Source organism: Acomys russatus, chromosome 24 (assembly GCF_903995435.1).
Source record: "Acomys russatus chromosome 24, mAcoRus1.1, whole genome shotgun sequence".
NCBI classification, from domain to species: domain Eukaryota; kingdom Metazoa; phylum Chordata; class Mammalia; order Rodentia; family Muridae; genus Acomys; species Acomys russatus.
Window position 1 is genome coordinate 58,157,299 of NC_067160.1, and position 23,570 is coordinate 58,180,868.

General features: G+C 50.7%; 1 protein-coding gene across 1 annotated transcript; it reads right to left on the reverse strand.

Annotated features, from left to right (window-relative positions):
* On the reverse strand, nt 1-23,273 carry Ubac1 (UBA domain containing 1). The gene is made up of 10 exons (XM_051166393.1): nt 23,037-23,273; nt 18,092-18,212; nt 16,533-16,606; nt 12,250-12,357; nt 11,004-11,106; nt 10,607-10,715; nt 9,544-9,775; nt 7,113-7,199; nt 6,105-6,243; nt 1-642 (listed from the first exon to the last, which is right to left on the reverse strand). Exons 1-10 carry the CDS (start codon nt 23,172-23,174, stop codon nt 527-529), a joined length of 1,227 nt encoding a protein of 408 aa, XP_051022350.1. The 5' UTR covers nt 23,175-23,273; the 3' UTR covers nt 1-526.
* Between the last annotated feature and the right edge of the window lie 297 nt (nt 23,274-23,570).

Sequence of the window (23,570 nt, forward strand, 5' to 3'; positions counted from 1 at the left end):
TACACAGAGAAACCCTGTCTCAAAAGAAGTGGCTCTTACACCTGCTCTGGGCAGAGGCAGCATGCACGCAGCCTAGGAAGCACATGTAATGTCCTTGCTGTCATGGGGTAACACAAGTAAACATAGGAAAAGGGTTTATTTATTAAAGAAGTCATCTGTGAATCACTCTGCTTAAATTAGCACACTTGACATAACACTTTGGATCAGAACATGCCTTCTTTAAAATATGGTGGGCTCCACAAGCAAACTAAGGGTCAATTCAAGTAGCACTTCAGGAGCCCAGCAGAGGATCTGGAGGGGATGGGGCAGCAATCGTTCACCTTGCCAGTGCAAGAGCCACTTTCTGTAAACACTTGTCAGAAGCTAGGACTGCAACTCTCAAACCACGTGGCAGAAGTTGATAAGCAGTAAGGTCAGGAAAGGAGAGTCACCGCGGCTGTGATCCAGGCAAGATCTGGCTGGGCCCTGTGCCCACGGCCTCAGAGACTGCTGAGGCTGCACAGCCAAGGAGCACAGTAGGCACCACCTACGTGCGATTCAGTGTCTGGAAGATTCTAGAGATCTGCAGCATGACCGGGCCCGTCTCTGGGTCATTCATCCACTGGGTGCTGTTCAGTGGGTTCTCCAGCATGTCTTCAAACGCTGTGGAGACAACAGAGCTGAGTGGCAGCACCCAACACCAACAAGCACACTGAGCATTTGTCAACGGCCGTAGTCAAAGGGAGCAGGGACAATAAGCGCTCACTGCTGACCCTGCCACTCACCCTTAAGAGCCAGCCATAGTGCCTGAGCTCTTGTGCAAACAGATCTGAGAACACAGGACAGGCCCCAGGGGCATGATCACAGCACCCCAACTCATGACCCATCAGCAAGGTGGGGTGGTCAGCCGCCTTTGCTTACATTTGTGATGGAGCAGTGGGTACCAGTGTGCTCACAGTGCTTCAGCTCATAGTCCATCAGTGGGGCAGACAGCACCCTGCACTCATGGCACCCCAACTCTGGAAAGCCACCAGCAAGCCTCAAAAGTCAGCCATGCAACCCTCCTTTCCACACAGCACAGGAAATGGCCATGTGCAAAACCCTTCGGACACATATGCTCCAGCAGATTCTGTTTTTCTTTCTTTCGAGGCAGGGCTTCTCTGTGTAGCCCTGGTTGTTCTGGAACTAGAGTGAGCTCTATAGAACTCACTGTAGATCAGGCTGGCCTCAAACTCAAAGATCCACCTGCCTCTGCCTCCCAAGTGCTTGGATTAAAGGATATGCCACCAGCAGATTTAACACCAACAACTTAGAAAAACTTCCATGTTCAACCCCAGCACACTGACCATGTCATGGGAGACTGGAGCACAGCTCATTTGCTCACGGTGTGCAGTCAGGCCCCAGGCCCAACACACACACACACACACACACACACACACACACACACACACACACACACACTGTTAACAAAATATTCTTCAAAATGAACTTTTTTTTTTTTTTTTTTTTTTTGGAGACAGAGTTTCTGTACAGTCAGTCCTAACTGTCCTAGAACTTGATCTGTAGATCCACCTGCCTCTGCCTCCCAGGGTGCTGGGACTAAGGCCATGCACCACCACCACCTGGATAACCTGATTTTTCTAGAGTTTCACAAAATTAGGGCTGGGGAGATGGCTCAATGGATAAAAGCATTTGCCATGCAAGCACAAGGACCTGACTTAATAGCCAGAACACACACACCAAGCAGGGCGTGACAGCACATACTTGTAGTCCCAGGATGGGGGACATGACGACAGGAGGACCCTGGGGCTTACTAGCTAGACAGTCTAGCCTCCTCAGCAATTTCCAGGTCAATGAAGGACTTGTCTCAAAAAAAGAAAATGGGAGCTGGCAAAATGGCTTAGCAAGTAAAGGAGTCTGCCACCAGGTCTGATGACCTGAGTTCAATTCCAGGGATGCACAAGGTGGAAGAAAAAAGCCAGCTCCTGCAAATTGTCCTCTGATGTCCACATGCCCATGCATGCCCTCCACACACACACAAATAATGGAACAAACACGGTAGGCAGTTGAGGAATGACATCCAAGGTTGACCTCTGGTGTCCACAGGCACATGTTCATCCACACACATATGGATACATACATATGTATGCATGTATGCACACAGCGACCCTGCAGGGTTAAGGAGCATCTGAAAGGTCTGCACCAGGTAGCAGTGGGCAAGTGTTCTTTACCACACGAGCTGCTCTAAAATGAAAAACAGATGCCGGACACCCAAGGACACAATGTGTAAAGAAGCGACGCAGACACCCACAGAAAGTGTCCCCCAGTGCTAAGACAGTCTTAAACAGCTAAGCAATCAGGCTGTGGGCAATGGAGGTATTTTGATGGTTGGTGGCAATGGCAGAAGGAAGGGTGAGCAGGCAGTAAGACGGAAGCAAGAGCTCAGATGCCCAGCCTCTGACCCAGTCATCTGACACTGCTTATCCTTGGGAAATATGAGCTGCATCTAGAGTACAGGGCACAAGAAGGGCTCGCCTCCACATCAGGCCCTACTGTAGCCAGACAGACAGCAATTTAAGTGGCCAAAAGCAGAGTACCATATTGTCAAAATAACACAGTACATCGCAGAACCACACTGTCTCAGACGGTAAGGACACAGGGCATGAACACAGAGTGTGATATGTGAGCGTCACACAGGCAGCACTGCAGGACCACTGTCCCACTAGCCAGAAGCCAGGCACAGTGGCACACACCTAGGTGGGAGGCTAAGGTGGGAGGACAGTACAAGTGTGAGGCCAGCCTACGCTTCATAGCAAGCACCCAGCCAGCCAGGACTATGTAGCAAGACCCTAAAAAATAGAAGCACCAGGTTCATGCGTGTGTACACACACACACACACACACACACACACACACACACACACACACACACACACACACACACACACACACACGAGAGGTTCAAGATGACTTTTACTTACAAATTTTCTAAAATAAACATATTTCTACTAAAACAAAGTTCATGGGTTTATGGATTTCTTTTTTTTTTTTTTTTAAGATTTATTTATTTAATGTATATGAGTACTTTATGCGTGTCCACCTGCAGTCCAGAAGAGGGCATCAGCTCCTTATCTAGATGGCTGTGAGCCACCATGTGGTTGCTGGGAATTGAACTCAGGACCTTTGGAAGAGCAGCAGTGAGTACTCTTAACCTCTTAGCCATCTCTCCCGCCCTGTGTTTGGGGATTTCTTAATATTTAAAATCACCTTTCTCAAGCCAGGCGTGGTGGCGCATTCCTTTAATCCCAGCACTCAGGAGGCAGAGGCAGGCAGATCGCTCTGAGTTCGATGCCAGCCTGGTCTACAAAGCAAGTCCAGGACAGCCAAGGCTACACAGAGAGACCCTGTCTTGAAAAACCAAACCAAACCAAACAAACAAAAACTTCCTTTCTCTATCTATTGGGAGGGCATGCCTCGTTGTCCATGGAGGTCAGAGGACAAGGGCAGAAGCTAATTCTCTCCTACCCTAAGTGTCAGAGATCAGCCTCAAGTTCTCAGACTTGGTGGCATGTATCTTCATCCAGTGGGCCACCTCCCCAGCCCAAGGAAGCTGTTTTTATTTTATTATTAAACAGAATCAAAACGATCTACTTAAAGCTCGAGAGAGGTAAGTATCCCACAAAGGACAGCACAAGCAGGCCATCCCAGCTTTTGTGGATCTCCTCAAGAGCCCTGCAGGGATGGCACTAACCCTGCAGTGCAGCCATGGCTAAGAGCCATGTCCTTACAGCCGACTCAGTCCTGTTGTGCAGAGCACTAATGCCCTGCCCCACAGCAGGCAGCTGCTGCAAGGAGCAGTCAGCATACCTGGGGCCTGACCCACCAGGTGCAGACTAAGGGTGCTCACTCTGGGGGTTATTTCACAAAAGAGAGAAAGGGGTGACACTAGTTAAATATATACCTCACCGTCTAGAAAGGATAAGACTAAACACTCAGTAGCTAATATGAAGGAAGAGCTCCTTTTATCTGATCAAATGTACCTTAAAACACACTAACCAGCCAGGCGTGGTAACACACGCCTGTAATCCCAGCACTCAGGGAGGCAGAGGCAGGTGGATCCCTGTGAGTTCGAGGCCAGCCTGGTCTACAAATCAAGTCCAGAACGGCCAAGGCTACACAGAGAAACCCTGTGTCAAAAAACAAACAAACAAACCAAAAAAAAAAAAAAAAAAAAAAACAACCAAGTACATAAGAAACAGCTCTGTTCCTTATGCCATTTATGCTACAACCACACATCTAGACATATACATGGACAGACAGACAGACAGACAGACAGACACACACACACACACACACACACACACACACACACACACACACACTTCAGCTAAATGGTGGAATTAAACTTTAAAACTCTCCAACAATCTAAGAGAAATATTTCTGAACATAAAAGAAGCTAGTGTCTTTCAAGTTCTAGAAACGGAGGACTCCCATTCCCAAAAGCGACTTGATAGGAAACCAGAAATGGGACATAACCAACGAAAAAAGGAAGAACACAGAAGAAATAGCCACGAAACCAGCTGGAAGCCCCTGTGCAGCACACACTGCTGCTGAGCTCCACCTCAGACCAGAGAGCACAAGGACACACCAGGCCACAGCAATGCCTTCTTTGTGTCGCCCCTCTCCCTGGAAGCCCAGGCCCAGGAGCCATGTAACAGAGGGACAGCGACAAGCTTCTGCATGCGAGGAAATGACCCCTCAGCACCGGAAAGCAGGGCACAGGCATTCCAGGCCGTGGAGTAGTTTACAGCACCTCACAGGAGATGCAGCAGTAAACTTTATCTTACAGAAATGGCTTAAAAAGTGATGTCACATTGTAAGGCGGGGACAACTGATGTACAGAAAATATGTAGAAGAGTGGCCAAACTCTACAAGGAAGCCAAGGAAGAACAAGTCCTCAGGGTCATAGCACGCACGGGAATGACGGCATATGCGGAGAGCATGCGAGGGCTCAGAGGGGGCAGGGACCAGGAGGGTCAGGCCTCTGCCCTCACAGGACTAAAGCACTGAGCAAAGGCCCACCTTGAGTCATGGCCAGACCCTGTCTCCAGAAAATAAGCTGGCAAACAAAAAAATTCAAGGAAAGCAAAGTGCATATACACAAACGCATATGGACGCTTCATCTTGCCCTCATCCCTGAGCAACTCAGAAGCACAGTCACTGCTGCATCTGTGTCACATCAGAGGCCAAAAGGGATGTGAGAGCACCATGCACACTCCTGGAGCTGGCACTGTGGACACCAATGACGGCTGCGCTGTGGGGAGAGGTTGCAGCAGGGTCCTGTAATACACCCCAGGCTGGTCTTCACCTCTCAATTCTCCTGCCTCTGTTTTCCAAGTGCCGAGACTATAGGCGTGGCCACTACAACTGTTTACAAATGAATGGCATATTCATAGCTATTTAGTTCTATTACTTGTTTTGTTTTGTTTTCAAGACAGGGTTTCTCTATGTAACCCTCATTTGTGTTGGAACTCACTCTATAGTCCACACTGGCCTTGAACTCACAGAGATTTGCCTGCCTCTACCTTAAAAGTGCTGGGATTAAAGGCGTGCACCACCACATCCAGTGTTCTATTACTTTTGAAAATAAAAAACTTAGATTTTATTTATATTTTTGGCATTTATTTATTTACTTGGGAGTCAGGCACAGGGTACAAACAGAAGTCTGCTCTCACCTTTCACCATATGGTTTCTAGAGATCAAACACTGACTTGGCAGCAAATATCCACTAAACCAGCTTGCTAGCCCCATTATGTGGATTTTTCATGTATAAATGTGTAAAGCACAACTAAAAATAATTATCAAAGAAGTTCTTTATACAGAAGAAGCAAAAGCCAAGCCACACTGTTCCCTCATCTCCTAGTCCCATGCACCACTGCTCTCTCTTCCCAAGTGCCTTCTGCAGAAGCTCCTCCCACAAGGCAGGCCCAGACTCCCATGCCTTGCAGAAGCCAACCTGCTCGGCACAGCAGCCATGCCCAAACCATCTCACCAGCACCTGGGTCTGTGGCAGCGGACCTGCCCACAGTGTGTTCCCCACCCAAGCTAGCCTAAGCAGGCACGTACCTAGCAATGTCTTAGGGTTTGTCAAACCCAGCTGCACCACTGGGTTGTCCAGGATGGCCTGAAAGAGAGGGCTATTGGGATCGATGCCCTGGTCCAACTCCTCAGGGGATGGTCTCCGGTCTCCCAGCAGCCATTCACACTGGAAACCCAAGAACATCAGAGGAGGTTAGTTCCTTCTCAACACACCTGAGGCTCACCTGTCCCTTTCTATGGTTCTCCACAAGCCCCACAGCTGCAATGCCTAGAAGGGGCCCTAGCATGAACAAACCTGGTCCACATTCAGCCAGGACAGAAAGAGGAGGAAGTATCAATCTGGCTTTCCTAGCAGACCTAGCATTGCAGGTCAATTTGACCACAGCCCTAGTTACAACACAGTCCCTAACACCTGGCTTTATTCCAAGGAACCGGAATGACAATATCTCTCCACAGGCAATGAGCCTGCAAAGTCAGGATCCAGGACTGTGTCTCAGTAGTCTGAGCCTCAACTCTACACGTAAGTGAGGAGGTCATAAGCCCAGCACAGAAGCCTCCCTGGACAGAGCTGTCCCTGCCAGCAGCTGCTTTGTGCTCAGGGTATGGGACTGGATCCTTTTTTGTTTGTTTAGTTTTTATTTTGGTTTTGCTTTGTTTGTTTGTTTTGAGACCAGACAAGGCTTCTCTGTGTAGCCCTAGCTGTCCTGGAGCTTGCTCTGTAGAGCAGGCTAGTTTTGAGCTCAGAGATCCATCTGCCTCTGCCTCCCAAATGCTGAGATTAAAGGTGTGTGCACCCACACCCGGCCCAGAGGATTCAATCTTAACAGCTAAGAAAAGAGCCACAGAATATGGACACAGAAAACATCGCAAGTCCAGGATAGTCTCAGTTCCTGCTTAAACCATCTGCCCTAATATTTCACATAAAAAGTGCATAACCAACTATGTGTAGAAGTCCTGACACAGGGACATTCCCAGTGCGTGCCGCATGAGGTAAAGGGGACATGAGAGACTGGAAGTAAAGTCGCTGGCACTCACAGCAGCATTCTGCTGGTTGTTGTTCACGCGGAGCGCGTCCATCACTTCCTGTTCATCAAAGCCCATCTCCATCAGCGAAACGACAGCCTACGAGGGAAGAACAAGCTGGTCAGCCCCTCAGAGAGCACTGCCCACCCAGGGCCAGTCAGCCCCTCACAGAGAACACTGCCCACCCAGGGTCAGTCAGCCCCTCACAGAGAACACTGCCCACCAAGGGTCGTCAGCCCCTCACAGAGAGCACTGCCCACCAAGAGTCAGTCAGCCCCTCAGAGAACACTGTCCACCCAGGGTCAGTCAGCCCCTCACAGAGAACACTGCCCACCAAAGGTCAGTCAGCCCCTCACAGAGAACACTGCCCACCAAAGGTCAGTCAGCCCCTCACACAGAACACTGCCCACCGAGGGTCGGCAGCCCCTCACAGAGAACACTGCCCACCAAAGGTCAGTCAGCCCCTCACAGAGAACACTGCCCACCGAGGGTCAGCAGCCCCTCACAGAGAACACTGCCCACCAAGGGTCAGCAGCCCCTCACAGAGAACACTGCCCACCCAGGGTCAGTCAGCCCCTCACAGAGAACACTGCCCACCGAGGGCCAGTCAGCCCCTCACAGAGAACACTGCCCACCGAGGGCCAGTCAGCCCCTCACAGAGAACACTGCCCACCAAGGGTCAGTCAGCCCCTCACAGAGAACACTGCCCACCCAGGGTCGGCAGCCCCTCACAGAGAACACTGCCCACCAAAGGTCAGTCAGCCCCTCACAGAGAGCACTGCCCACCAAGAGTCAGTCAGCCCCTCACAGAGAACACTGCCCACCCAGGGTCGGCAGCCCCTCACAGAGAACACTGCCCACCAAAGGTCAGTCAGCCCCTCACAGAGAACACTGCCCACCAAGGGTCAGTCAGCCCCTCACAGAGAACACTGCCCACCAAAGGTCAGTCAGCCCCTCACAGAGAACACTGCCCACCGAGGGTCGGCAGCCCCTCACAGAGAACACTGCCCACTGAGGGTCAGCAGCCCCTCACAGAGAACACTGCCCACCCAGGGTCAGTCAGCCCCTCACAGAGAACACTGCCCACCAAGGGTCAGTCAGCCCCTCACAGAGAGCACTGCCCACCAAGAGTCAGTCAGCCCCTCACAGAGAACACTGCCCACCAAGGGTCGGCAGCCCCTCACAGAGAACACTGCCCACCAAAGGTCAGTCAGCCCCTCACAGAGAACACTGCCCACCAAAGGTCAGTCAGCCCCTCACAGAGAACACTGCCCACCGAGGGTCAGCAGCCCCTCACAGAGAACACTGCCCACCAAAGGTCAGTCAGCCCCTCACAGAGAACACTGCCCACCGAGGGTCGGCAGCCCCTCACAGAGAACACTGCCCACCGAGGGTCGGCAGCCCCTCACAGAGAACACCGCCCACCAAGGGTCAGCAGCCCCTCACAGAGAACACCGCCCACCCAGGGTCAGTCAGCCCCTCACACAGAACACTGCCCACTGAGGGCCAGTCAGCCCCTCACAGAGAACACTGCCCACCGAGGGCCAGTCAGCCCCTCACAGAGAACACTGCCCACCGAGGGCCAGTCCCACGTGCAGTACAGGTTTCCTTCAGTCACAGTTACAGGCAGTGGATAGCACTTGGCACACGTGAAGTAGAAAAGGACACCCTCACTTAAAACCAAGGCAAAGCAAGGAAATGTTTCACCTCTGCAGGCAAGAAGAGAAGCCAGAGCCTTGGAAGACCGTTGGTACTGCACATGACTGTACAACTGAGTAAACCCAGGGCCTAGCTGGTGGTTTTCCTCAGCCCTGCAGAAGGAAAGCTCCAAGTACCTGCAGAAACCTCCCAAGCTAGCCAATGGGATTCCTATGGAAAATACAAGCCACAGATGACACCCTGGAAAAAACATTTATTCAACATGCCAAAATCTGGGGAGTCAGTAGCACATGCCCTGAGTGTGTAGATCTGTAACCTAAGAGAAAGTGAAAGGCCAAAAGAAGAGTTAAAACTCTAGCAAAGAACAGGAAAGTGAAAAGAAGGCAAAGGCGGGAGAGTATCTGTCTGCTGTGATGGTGAGGTGGGGCCAAGTGTGCACTTGTGACAGCTGATGAGGGCAGATAGGAATCCAGAGCCAGCCAGCATGATGCACTCCCACTCCCTTACCAGCCCACAAGATGTCCCTAGCCCTCAGACACATCCACCAGGCCGAAGGCCACAGCAACAGGTGTAGCAGCACACCTGCAGCAGACAGAAGCTTGTACTTTCAGCCTTTCAAGAAATGTCCCTGAGCTGAAGAAGCCACCTAGAGGCACTCATGGATTATATATGAGGAGCCAAGTCCCCAGGGCTGAATGGGAACTCCCACCCAGACTCCAGCACGCAGCATCCTTGCACAACACAACCACAAAGCCAACCCCATGCCGAGGCACCTGCCACGTACTCGAGCATCAGCTCGGAATTCCTTTTTCCTGCGGATCTTCTTGAAGATCTCTGTGAGCTCATCCCGGGACTCCTCATCTCCAGCACTAGTTCCTTCAGCAGCTTCAGGGGAGGTGGAGGCAGCGGCTGCAGCACTGGCCCCTGCTTGGGGGGCGTGGCCTGGAAGAGGTGTGTCAATAGCTGGATCTTCCGAGTGTTCAATTAACCACTCCATGGCCTGAGGCACTGACATGCTGAAAGGGGACAAGAGATTCTTCTCAACTCCCCCAGGATGGTCCCCGGAGACTTTGCTCCCCCAGGGGCGCCAACACATTTCAACAGCGATAGCAAGAACAGAAGCAGCAACGGTGGCAGAGGATCTGCTGAAATGGAAACCTGCACACAGCCAGCTCTTGCCTCAAACTCCCAAGACCCAACAAAACAAGCATCAAACAATTCTAGGTCCTAAGTCCACAGCACAAAGCACACGGCTGTTGACCAGCTCTGTTCTATAGTCTTCACATGGGACTTGAGTGAGTAACTAAAACCAGAAGTGCAAGAACATTATTAAAGAACTCCCTCCTGTCTCCTCAATCTGAGGTCCATGCACATTTACACGCTGCTTTTAACAGCCAGCCATCATGGTTTACACCTTCAGTCCTGCTACTCAGGAACCTAAGATAGGAGACTTGCATGAGTCTAGAAGTTCAAGACCAGCATAGGTAACAGAGACCCTCAAAACACACACACACACACACACACACACACATAGAAGATCATAAATGAAAACACTTCTAGGCACAACAATTGGCACCTCTTTTAAAGCGCACATATTAGAAAAGGCCTAATTGGGCTGGAGACGTGGCTCATATGCTCTTTCAGAGGACCTGAGTTTGGTTCCCAGCACCCGTGTCAGGTAAGAGCCAAGTCCCTCTTCTGGCTTCTATGGGTACCCTACACACATGTGCATATACACAGACAATTAAAAATTTAAAATAAATCTCTAAAGAAAAAAAAAATGTGACTGTCAGCATTTGGGAAGAGAGATCACAGAGATGCCCAGGCCAAGAAGGAAGAAAGCTTACTGGTTCAGCCGAAGGGCCTTTGAGGCTCTGCTCTCAGGAAAGCCCATTTCTGTGAGCTGCCTCAAGGCAGTCTCATCCACTCGGTCATCCTCATCTTCATCCAGCATAGCTGAGGAGAAAGACAAGACCTGCCATGAGGGGATTGCTAAGCCCTGTGAAGGCCCACAGCCTCATCTGTGGAGGCTCACCCCACTTAGCAATTACTGGCAACTGGCACCACCAAAAGCTTGAGGCCTAGCATCAGCTCTTACACACATAGGCATGGCTACACAACAGGCCAGGGGCCTACCCCGCCCCAACCAACCAGAAGCAGAACCTGCTTTCAACGTGAGGGCTGGGGACATGTTCTGAGGCTTGGGCAGACAGCTGGTGGGTACAGGCTAGGACCTGCTCATACCATTTGCCTTTTTAAACAATTCAACTGCATCAGGATTCAGTGCTAACAGCTTCTGTGCCACCTCGATAAGAGACACCAGGATCTTCCGGAGTTCTGTCTGGAACTGCAGTAGAATGAGGAAAGAGATCACCTGGCACCATGATGCACACTGAGACAAGACTGCTGGGGGTTTGAAGCCAACCTAAGTTACTACAGTAAAACCCTGACTCAAAATAAAAAATAAAAGATCATTTCTCTGAACATTCACCAAGCTTGCTTAGATCTGCAGCCCTACCCTGGACACAGCCCTCCAGATCTATGAGGGCGTGCTGGCCTCACTTGTAATCCCAGCTCCTGGAAGGCAGAGGCAGGCAGACCTCTGTGAATCCAAGGCCAGCCAGGTCCATACAGTGGGACTCTGCCTCAAAAACAAACAAACAACCCCCCCCCCAAAAAAAAACACTACACTGGTGAGATCAGACACCCTCTCTGCACTTTCTTCCTGCCTGGTACAGGGCCTGGAAATGGGACATCACAAGCCTAAAGCCTTCTGAGACCCCAGAGGGAGTTGGCTCGCAGCAGTGCCCAGGGGGATCCGGAACTAATGAAGTTAAACGCTGGCCATGCTCCCCAGCTCCTACACACACGAGCATACCTTACCGTGGGCTGGCCCACTTACAAATGCTGCAGATGTTTGACTTTAACTTAGTTTTCTCATCCAGAGTAACTGAGGAGGCTCAGAGTCCTCGCTGAAAGCTTTGCTGTACTCAGAGCAAAGCCATTCACTGCCCTACAGCTGCCTGTCTCTCCAGTGCTACAGATGATGTCAACTTTGTAATTTGAAAATTTGTGCTTTATGAAATAGTTCGAAAGTAGCAAAGACTTCCTGAGTATTCCATTTCTTTGGGGAGGCGTGTTGAGGAGTGGTCCTAACTATATCATCCAAGTTAGCCTCACACTTAAGCTCAAGTCTGCTTCAGCCTCCTGAATGCCAGGACCACAAGCATACACCAGTCACCATGCCAATTCGAGCACTTTTGTTTTTTGGTTTTGTTGTTGTTGTTGTTGTTTTCAAGACAGAGTCTCTCTGTGTTAGCCTTGGCTGTCCTGGGCTAGCTTTGTAGACCAGGCTGGCCTCGAATTCACAGCAATCCTCCTGCCTCTGCCTCCCGAGTGCTGGGATTAAAGGCGTGTACCACCAGGCTCGGCTAACTCGAGCAGTTTTAAAAAGCCTCTTCCCCAAGCCCTATGCTAGGCAGGTACTCACGTCTCTCATGGTGGTCTGGACTGCAGTCCTGTCTGTGCTGCAGGCAGGCAGGTTGGCAGTTGCCCGGAGGATAGCATCTTTGTCTGGAGCCTTTTGCTCTTGTTTCTTCTGTAGGGGGAAAAAAAAGAGTCAAGTCAGAAAAGAGTCCAGGAACATGAAAAGTGTGACAATGAACCTGACAACAGCCCAAAGAGAGAGGAGAATAGAAACTTCCTAAGGTTTAGCTGTGATCCCCTTCAGCTAGAAAATTCTGGAAAGTTCTGTACACAGCACTGGAAGCAGAAGCCTAACAAGATGCTTAGGCCATGGTCTCACCTGCTATAAACCATATGCAGGCGCAGACCGAGGACGGTGCTGCAGTGCGGCAGTCCTGTGTGCTTCACTGGGGCTGGAGAGAAGCACACAGCTGCAGTGAAGCCTCACGGTGGGAGTAAAGGAGGAAGATGGCAGAGGCAGACGCTCGCAGGCAAGGACAGGAGAGAAACAACCAGCAGAGGCAGCAGCACTTGGCAAAGGTACAGGAAGAGAAGTGTGTACAGGTAACAGGGCCACAGAATGGTTAGAAGATACACACAAGGGTGGTGGAAGCCTGGTTATTGCCAAGAGCCCACAGGGCAGAACCTGCCAAGAGCAAGGCCATACCAACCTGCCAAAGGGCGGGTCACCCCTGAGGCCAGAGAGGGCAGCCTGGGACCCAAGAACCAGACCAGCACCTCTGCGGGCCGGCCTTGGCCAACAGTAGTCTGTGAAACCCGAGAGCCTAGAGTGAGAGGCTACCTCAGGAGAGAGGGGGAGAGAGAGAAAGGGGGGGCCTTCCTGCACCCAGCTACTGCTTTGCTTCCTGTTCACCCCAGCTACTGATAATAGAAAGCCCACCAAGAGACGGAGATGGAGAGGGGACAAGAAGGTCTCTGATCCAGGAAGCTCAGCAGCTGACACAAACCACCTAGGCACAAAGCACAACAAGCCTCCAGGGCTCAGAGACGAGGGGTATAAGGAACACTTCCAAGACCAAGAAGAGGAAAAATAAAAGTAGTGAGGAGAGGATGAGGAGGGAGAGGTGAGGGGAGTGGGCACCTCAGCACCAGCAACACGAAGCCACCCTCACCCAGCATGTGCAAGCCAGGGTGCCACCGGCAAGAGCCAAAGCAGCCAGGTAAAAGGGTACAGAGTGGTTAGAAGATATGGTCAAGGAAATCCACAGGATGGCCCACCAGGCCAGCCAACAACAGCTGCAGAGAAAGAAAGCAAGAAAGAAATTATCGAGAACAATCAGAAAAAACAAGTGTGGTGGCACACTTTGGTACTAGCCCTTGGGAGAAGGGTGAAGGCTCCAAGGCAGCCTCGCCTACATAGAAGTACAAGCCAGCAAGACCTACACAGCAAGGCCCTGGCTGAAAAACCCAAGAACATCGGAGGAGTTGTTGGATGGCAGAACTGTGGAAGGCAAGGCCTGGTTAGAGAAAGTGGGTATCTGAAGATGTGCCTGTTTGTTTCTTCATTTGTTTGTTTGTTTGTTTGTTTGTTCGAGACAGGATGTCTCTGCGTTCTGTAGACCAGGCTGGCCCCGAACTCAGAGATCCACTTGTCCCTGCCTCCTGAGTGCTAGGATTTAAGGCATGTGCCACCACTGCACAGCTGAAGATGTGTCTTTTAAAGAGTATATCTTGTCCTGGCCCCTCCTGTCACTTTGCTTCTTGCCGGCCATCAGTGACCAGCTTGTTTGCCACGCTCTCCTCCATGTTTCTGCACTGTCAGGGCCTGAAAGCCATGAAGCCAGATGATCCCAGGCTGAAACTTCTGAAAAGGAAAAGCCAAAATAATCTCCGCCTCCTCTAGGGCAGTCGCTTAGGTACTAGGTCACAGTGAGGCCAAGTCTGACCCACCAAGTGAGCAGGACAAGACGATACTTAATTCTGTAGAGCCAAAACTCAGGCAGTTCTATGCTTCCTGTTGACAGTCCCCAAATCTGCAAGATCCTAAGATGTAGGAGGAAGTGATCAGGCCTGGGTTTGGATTTTGTCACACAGCATAGCTAAATGCAGAAAAAGCACATGGTTCTCTGGGCTCAGCTACTAGAGCCCTGACAGAGGATAGCACTCTTTCCAGCAAAGTGCTTTAACCATTAAAAACCTCTGCTTCCTTGGCGAAGATGAAGGGAACCGAGGGTAGCCCTCAGCTGACAGCAGTGACAGAATCCTGTCAACTGCCTGAAAGCACCCAGAAGCCCATTCTTTCCACAACCTCAGAAAGGAATGCGCAAGAGGGAGCTGAGCCTTCTGCCCTCACAAGCCTTAGTACTCTGTTCAGAAGGCGAGTCTGTGGCAACAGGAGGTGGCAGCAGGACCCCAACAGACAACACAGAGAGAAGCACAGAAACCCGGCAGCCACTCAAACAACACACAGGCCAGAAGTACCTGAGGGCCTTGGACACACAAGACAAGTGCTCAACCACTAAGCTACATCCCCAGCCTCAAACAAAAACCAAACAAAAAACCCTTAACACGCTGTACTCCTGGCAGAAAAGAATACCTCAATGACAGCCATAAGTGACACCAGTCTCCGCCCAACATTCACTATCACTCAAGGAAGGAGGCTCCGAGGGGAGCTGCACCCTTATCACCAAGAAGCCACCATCTAACAGGGGTCATCCCAGAGAGAGCAATGGACGCAGACTATCTAGACAGCAAGAAGCAAACTACCAAGGGGAACAGCTGAAAGCATTAGAGGTCCCCTGGGGGGTAATGAGTGACTTCCTGTAGGAAACATGCATTTAGTGTGACTTCTTATTAGATCTATAGTACTCTTTAACTCCTAAGACCTGCACTGTTGGCCGAGCTAGAGGTGGCGCACGCCTGTAATCCCAGCACTCTGGAAGGCAGAGGCAGGTGGATCTCCGTGAGTTCAAGGCCAGCCTGGTCTACAAAGAAAGTCCAGGACAGCTAAGGGCTACAAAGAGAAACCCTATCTCAAAAAAACCAAAAACCAAAACAAACATTGTTTTTACTTAGAATTGTAAGTAACATTGTAACTTTTCACTTGGCAGTTACATACAATGTGAAAGCAGCTCTAGCAAGCTACTAGCTAGGTACCCTAAGCAGGTACCTTAAGCAAGCAGTAGGCCACACAGTTTGTGGCTAGAACTATGTTCTTAACCGTTACAGGAACTTCAAGTCTACACATCCAGTTAGAACTGTAATCTGAACTCTGCTGTTAGCTCAGGCAAGCAGGAGGAGGCCCAGGATCTGTCTGGTGAAGATGGATGGAGCAGCCTGCCCGTGTGCTGCCTAACTGTACCCACACCCACACCACCACCATGGCCAGGTGGCCAAAGATAAAGAGGGTGTGAAGCCAAGGCACTCTCCTATATCCTTGGCGCCAGCAGAGACCCCAAAATAACTCATCTGCTATCATCAGGCCATGGGTTCTGCCCAAGAGTTGGCCTGCTCCTTTCTGAACCAGCCTGGCTTAGGAGGGACCCTAAGGAGAGACAACACTCTCCCTGGCATTTCAAAGCATGCATAGCAAACTCCAGAGCCCTCAGCCAGGAAAGGGTGTTAAGCAAAGGTGACTTCCCTTTAAAAGGGTACATCCTGGGACTGGAGGGATGGCTCAGCAGCTAAGAGCGCTCGTTACTCTTTCACAGGACCTAAATTCAGCTCCTAGCACCCACTTCAGGAGGCTCACAACCGTTAGAACTCCAGCTCCAGGGGATCAGATAGCGTCCTCTGGCCTCTGCTGGCATAAACACAGACTCACACAAATACACAAATAAAAACAAAACAATTAATCTTTAAAATACCATTTCCCTTCACCAGGCACAGACTTGGGTGGGCTCTGGGGCAGCCACTACACAAGTGATGAAGTGGGTAGTTTTCCTAAGGCCCATGGATAAAGGGAAGGTGCAAGCCACAGATCACCCTTTAACACAGGCCCCAGGACATCACACTCAGCATAATTACAAAAACTGCAAGAATACACACAGGCTGCACCAGGTGCACAGCTGCTTGTCACCTCTCGCATGCAAGTCTTTACGTACAGAGAGCTACAGCTTTCTACAGGAGTCACACTGGGCAGCAGCACAGGAGGAAGCACCTCTCGAGGTGGTACCCTCACTCTCCTGTCCCTGGACAGCAGTCACGGACACACTCAGAGCACTGCAGGCTCGGCCATGATGAAGGGCCTGTACAGCACACTCATGTCGGGGGCTAGACTTCTCTGAAGTCTGAAGCACAAGGGACACCTACCAGTGGAGAACCCTGTTTCCAACCAGTGAAACTTACCTTTTCTTCTGCTGAGACATCGGCCATCTTAGGAAGTGGAGAAGGAGCACGCTTTTTTATCAATAACAAGACATCTAGAAAAAAGTAACAGTCACATCTATGAAGTCAGTTACCATTTCATAGGCACAAATGACATAAAAGATACCAGATGGGGGTAGGGAGAGGACTCAATGGTTTCCAGCTTGCTACACACAAGTGGGGACTGGAGTTTATATCTCCAGAACCACAAAATGACAGGTAGACATGGCAGCCTGGCCATAACTGTAGCACTTGGAAGGCAGAGACTGGAAACCCCCAAGTAAGCAGGCTAGCCAGAACGGCCATAAGGATAAGCTCTGGGTTAAGCAAGAGACTCTGCCTCAGTGAATAAAGTGGTGTCAACCCCAGACCTCCACATGCATATTCACACGTGTATACACATCTGCATGCTCGCATAGGCATGAGTGCACATGTACATACACACCAACACACAGGTGCACATGAAACAAGAATGGTGCTAAGCCAGGCGTGGTGGTGCACGCCTTTAATCCAAGCACTTGGGAGGCAGAGGCAGGCGGATTGCTGTGAGTTTGAGGCCAGCCTGGTCTACAAAGTGAGTCCAGGACAGCCAAGGCTACACAGAGAAACCCTGTCTCAAAAAACAAAAACAAACAAACAAAAAAAGGAATAATGCTATACAGTTGAGAACTAGTGTGCCCTTGCACAATGTCCTTAGTGTCAAGGACTCAGTTCTAAAACTCTGTAAGGCTAAAGCATGAACAACCTGCACTGCACGGCAGCCAGCCCACAGTTCACCACAGTGATGGGGACCAGGGATGGGGGCTCACCTCCCATTCCATTTGAGTTGGGGTGTAGTTCATCATGCAGAGTTACAGCCTGAGCCGGGCGTGGTGGCGCACGCCTTTAATCCCAGCACTCGGGAGGCAGAGGCAGGCGGATCGCTGTGAGTTCGAGGCCAGCCTGGTCTACAAAGTGAGTCCAGGATGGCCAAGGCTACACAGAGAAACCCTGTCTCGAAAAACCAAAAAAAAAAAAAAAAAAAAAAAAAAAAAAAAAAAAACAGAGTTACAGCCTGAAGTTTTTATTTGAAGGGCATACAGACAACAGGTTTTCTCCCACAGCCAAGCATAAATGAAGAGGTGGGTGTGCAAGACAGAAAAGTCTCACTCGGACCCTGAAGCAGCCACTGTGATGAGCACACCCAACACAAAAATAAAGCCAAAGAAGCTCCAGAATCTGGTTTTGCTTTAAAGCAGGGCTAAGCATGACACTTGCACTTGGCTTCTCGGATGTCTGCCAGTTATTCAGTTTAGGCTTCTGCTATTTTTCACAAGTACACCAAAACACACATTTCTTGTAATAAAATAAAAGCAATCTTGTTCCCCTGCTCTTGTCTAAATTCAGAAAAGCACATGTGGTGACACTGGGACACAGGCCCCGGGCCCTGTGGACATGTGGTGACACTGGGACGCAGGCCCTGGGCCCTGTGGACATGTAGTGACACTGGGACGCAGGCCCTGGGCCCTGTGGACAGGTGCTGCCTCTCACAGCCTCCTTACCTTGGTCCTGGATGTTTTCTTCCAAGATAGTTTTGGTGTCACTCAGCACCCTCTCTGAGGCAGCATGTATTAACTTATGGTGGGTCACACTCTTGGGGTCTTCTAAGTTCCCATGAGCACCCTGGGGGAAGAATCAAGCCACAGATCTCTAAATAGGAAATGAATTATGACAGGAGTGACACAGAGCCTGACACCTCCAGCCACACCTGGAATTACTAAGCCGCCCCCCTTCTGCACCCTCTCTCTCTCTTTCTCTCTCTCTCTCTCCCCCTCCTTCCCTCCCTCCCTCTTGTGTGTATAGTGTGTATATGTTTGTCCACAAGCACATGGCAGCCAGAGGCTAATGTTGGGGGTCTTCTTCAATGACCCACTTTATTCTTTGAGACAGTATCTCTCATTGAACCTGGCTTATCAATTCAACTATGTGGACTGCCCAAAGAGCTCCAGAGACCCTCTAGTCTTTGCCCCAACCCTACCCCACCTCAGTGCTGGATTACAGATATGCTGCTGCCAATGGCTCTTACAGCTGGGGGTCCAAACCCAAGTCCTCACGCTTGGATGGTAAACACTTCACCATCTCAGCCGTCTCCCCAACCCATGGAACTAATTGCCTTTTCTCCCCCCCCACCCCCTTTTCCTTTCTTTTTCTTTCTTTTGGTTTTTGAGACAGGGTTTCAGGACAGCTCTGGCTGTCCTGGAACTTGCTGTTGACCAGGCTGGCCTCAAACTCAGAGATCTGCCTGCCTCTGCCTCCCAAGTGCTGGGATTAAAGGTGTACACTACCACCACCTGGTGCCTTTTCTTACTAGTCAAGACATCAAAGCATAAACGACAGTCAAGAAGCCCCACACATAGGAAATTGAGTGAATGTCAGCAAGCATTGATCCCCCAGGCGATCAAGCTTATGGCTGGCCCACAGGAGACTCTTGGGATGGCTAATAGCCTGGGAACACAAGATCCTACTGATAAGCACTTGCAACTCAAATCGCTTTAGTTTGGAAAGATCTGGAAAATGCCATCCAGATGATAGCATGTCTGCAGTCTCCTGTGAATCTCAAGATCCAGTTAAAAAGCTCTCTGCATTTGTTTTTCCCTCTTCAGCAGGCACACAAAGGCCGAGCAACTGCACAGAAAGAAGACTGCTTTCCAGGAGCAAGACAGCAGCACCTGCTCACTGATTACCACACAGTCCTAAGCAGAGCATGGTGCACAACTGGCCTCAGCTTAGCCTTGAGCCCAAGCAATAACTATACTCCAGATGCAGCCTACAGGGGTCAAGGGGCACACAGCTGTGCTTATGTCTCCAGGGCCCTAGAAACCTAGTAACAGCCTCCGGCAGAGGAGGTAAAAAAGGAACTAGGAAAGCAAACTATCAGTGGTACTGAGGAAAGCGGCACCTCCAAAAGGACCCTGCAAGGTGACGCTGCATGCACCTACCTCATAGCAATGGAAGCTCCACCACAGACTGTAGGCAGAGGCCTGGCAAGCGTAGCTCATGATCTCAGCCAGGCTCCAGCACTCACCCATACAGAGTGCACACACACCATCTCCAACAACAGAGTCCTGCTTACCTTTGGGCCGCACCTATCATATATCTGATTGTCAGGTAGACAAAGACCAAGACCACACACGGCTGGTGCCATATGTCAAAGACAGGACTCACTGTACCTGTGGGTTCGTCACCAGGTATAGTCACCTGAGTTTGTACAAGTTTCCACAAGTTCACCACTGCCCAGCATCACACAGCTTTCCCAGGCCCAGGTACTACACACAATACCAAGTCAGCTGCAGCCCTTCCCCAAACTCAGAACGAGGCCAGGGGCTGTAACTGTGTCTTGCTGCTATGGATCTCCGGTGTTAGATTAAGACAGAAGAAGCCCAGGAGGCCCAGCGAGATGCCCCAGTAGTGCTCTCTAAACTCTGAGAGGGACTGAGACACAGGCTGGGAGGAGGAATCTTAGTACACATAGGACCCAGAGTCCTTCAGGCCTTCCTGGATGCTTTGGAAGGCACCTCAGATACCATGATGCTCACACTCAACAAAGAGTCTCTCTACATATGGCTGCTAGCCAGATGAGAAGAAAAACTAAAGCATGTGTTTCTTCTAGACCCTGAAGTTTTAGAGTACAAGAATCTCCCATCAGTGTCAGACCGAAACAGTTTTGAAAAGTGGACCATCATACACAAACAAGGCTGTTAAGACGAAGGGGCATGTAAGATGAAATCTACCTTTCAGCAACCTACATACTTACCCCTGGGAAAGAGCAGAAACCTCAACTTCCCTTGAATCTGGAAATAGCTGTTTGATAATGCCAGTTTGTTTGAATTAAGAAACCTAAGCTGGGTGGTGGTGGCGCACGCCTTTAATCTCAGCACTCAGGAGGCAGAGGCAGGTGGATCACTGTGAGTTAAAGGCCAGCCTGGTCTACGAAGAGAGTCCAGGACAGCCAAGGCTACACAGAGAAGCCTTGTCTGGAAAAAAAGAAAACAAAAAACAAAATAATAATAATTATAACTGTATTTTGAAACGTGTCAGCAGCACACCAGGAACAAGACATGAGTGCAAGTCATCACACTACACACCACCACAACCCTGAGCTCAGACACTCATAGCCCGAAGTGTCTGGCATTAGCTTCCGCTCATGCCTGGTAGGGTATGTCAAGGAGAGATGGCACGGCCTAAATCTTCACAGGACCTATGGAGGAGAAGTCCTGTGCTTCATCCAGATGTTTTACAGCACAGAAAAGCTCTTCCACACTATAGCTCCATAACACTACCCCACAGCTAACTCACTTTATAAGAGAGAGCGTGCTGTGTCCCACTCCTGGGCTTACACAGTGGAAGCTGGAGAATACCATGGTGCAGTCACTTTGGATAACACAACAACAACGACAACAACAACAACCAGAAGGCAAAAAACCCAAATCCATCTCCTTAAGAACTATAATAACGAGCCCCTCCTTGATATAGCCATAGACTCCAGGAGTGCCGTGGGAGAAATATTTTAAAAGACTGTATCATATCCCTCAGGCACAGAGGAAAGAGGGGAAAAAAATAATAGCAATAACAACCCCAGTACTAGTGTGCACAGGAGAGTGAGGAGAGAGGAAGTCAAGTCAGCGATTTGGGGTTTCCAGGAGACAGTCAGGTACAACTAGAAAATCCTCTCTTCTAATGAGTGCACTGTGACTCCCAGAGATGATGGGACCTAGATAAGCTCTATTGTCTCAGCTCTCTGGTCCGGTAACTTACAAGAGCTCTTATGCTGTGAAACTCCCCTCCTACTTCCATCCTCACACCTGGAGAAGGCAGAGTAGGATAAAATCTCAACGTCAAGAAGGATAATAACGAAAAATGCAAAACGCTACAACTGCAATACCAACTGGAATATTAAATAGCACAAATAACTAACATCGTATCAAAGCAGCCGCCCCTGAAACTTATTAGTAAGCATCTGTGAATCATCCCCGGTCCCCTTCATAAGTGCTGCCATGCTGGTTACGTAAATCCACACCATTAGCGAGTCAAGGCAAATGCCACACCCACGAAGGTGACAACCCTTGTTGGTGTGGTTGGAGGCTGACAACACATTTCAAATTGTTCCCTCGGTCCTTAGCTTTGGGGTTACTCCAAGCTTAGCCCTGAGGAACCCAACCAGGTAGGGGATGACACAGCACAGAACTAGACAAGCACACATGCTAGGTAGGGAACAGTCTAGACACCCAAGGAGTCCCCAACTTTGACACTTGTGCTGAGCCTGTGGGTTTTCTAGATAACAAGACTGTAGGGGCTTGCTCAGAAGAACAAGAAAGCAATCAAAACACATGTTGCCCCCGAGCATGTGAGCCTCCTTGGAGTGAACCACAGAAGCCATGACCCATGGTTACTCAACATCTCGTGTGTTTGGAGAGGGCTTGAAGCAGACCTCCTAGAGCCTGCCTGACATCGCAGACTGACTCCACCAGGGAGGCACTCAGACGTTAAACTACCCTTTGCAAGCAGCTGCCACAGTGACTTGAAGATTGCTGCAGTTTAACACAACCTACCACTGTAGGTCCCTAACGTTCCACAGGGTCCCCTCTAAAAGCATGTGGCCACCCTTAACATAAATGCTGGCACTAATCATATCATAGGCCACCAAGGGTCTGTATAATAGGCATCTATCTCACCTTTAGCTGTGAGCAGTTAAGAGTCAAGAAGACTCCAAGAACTAGACCCAAGACTCGGGTACCTAAAACTAAAAAGCTACCTATAGTATAAAGCTCACTGAATGCAAGCAAACTTAACAAATGCCACTTGCTGGCGAGGAGACCCTTGTCCTGGACCTTCTCATCCAATCAACTGTTGCCCCAGCAAAAAGCAGAAGGCCAGGGACTTGTCCCACAGTGGCACTATTTTAAGTGACTACAACTAAGAAGCAAGCCCAGGCCAGGGGCTCCTAACAGCTGGCTCTTCGGGCAAGGAGTAGGCCCTCTTAATCAAAGGATCTAGTTACTTCTCAGCTTCAGGAGGAAAGTAATGGGAAACTAAAACCGCCTCTCAACAGCAGGCAAAGCCCAATTCTAGAAAACCAGGAACCCTTGCTTTCTTTCGCCTCTCCCAGTCTCTGGTCCCCCTCGCCTTCACTTCCCCAGAATGCTGCAGAAATTAAATAGAGGTCGCCCATCAGCCGCCGGCCGGCCGCTCTTCTGTGAGCCGCTAGGTTTGTGGCTCGCGATGGAGTAGAGAAAAAGGAGCGAGAGGCAGTGCCCTGGCCCGGAGGACCGAAGACTGGGGGAGCAGCAGGCTGCTTGGCGGGACCCGAGGTCGGGTCCCAGAGAGAAGCGACTATCTGGCGTCCGGGTAGAGATGGGAGTTTGGGAACAGACGAGTCCGAGACAGAAGGTTTCTCGGTTCCAGAAAGGAGGCAGAGGTGGAACTGGGTCATAAGCGGCTCGGCCTTACGTGCTTGAGGCACCGCTCCTTGAGCTTCTCCACCGACGTGTCCTCGGTCGCCTCCTCCAGCCACTCGGTGCCGTCGGCTGCGCAGATGTGCAACCGAAGCACCTTGCCCGCGAAGATCTTCTCCTCCTGCACGAACATCGCGCCGCCGTCCCGGCCTGCACCCGCCGCCCGAACCCGTGAAGGTCACTGGGGCTGGCAGGCGAACCAGGGGCGGGGCCGGGCCGCCGCGCGCTCCTTCGCTGGCCGCCGCCGCCCCGCCCCGGCTCCTGTCAGGTCCGCCGCCTGTCACCGACGAGGCCGGAGCTGTAGCTTCGCTGCCTCTGCGGCCGTCGCCGTAGCCGCCGGGGGCGCGCTGGCGCAGCCGCGCCGGAAGTGCGTAAGGAGCGCCTGCGGCGTATGCCGGGAGATGTGGTTTCTTTGGTAGGCGTTCCGATGCTGCCACCGCCTCAACGGAAATACGTAACTACGCCAAGGCACGTCGGGAGTTGTCGTTCCCAGGCAGGCTCCCGGATCTCCTTAACCACAAGTGTGTGC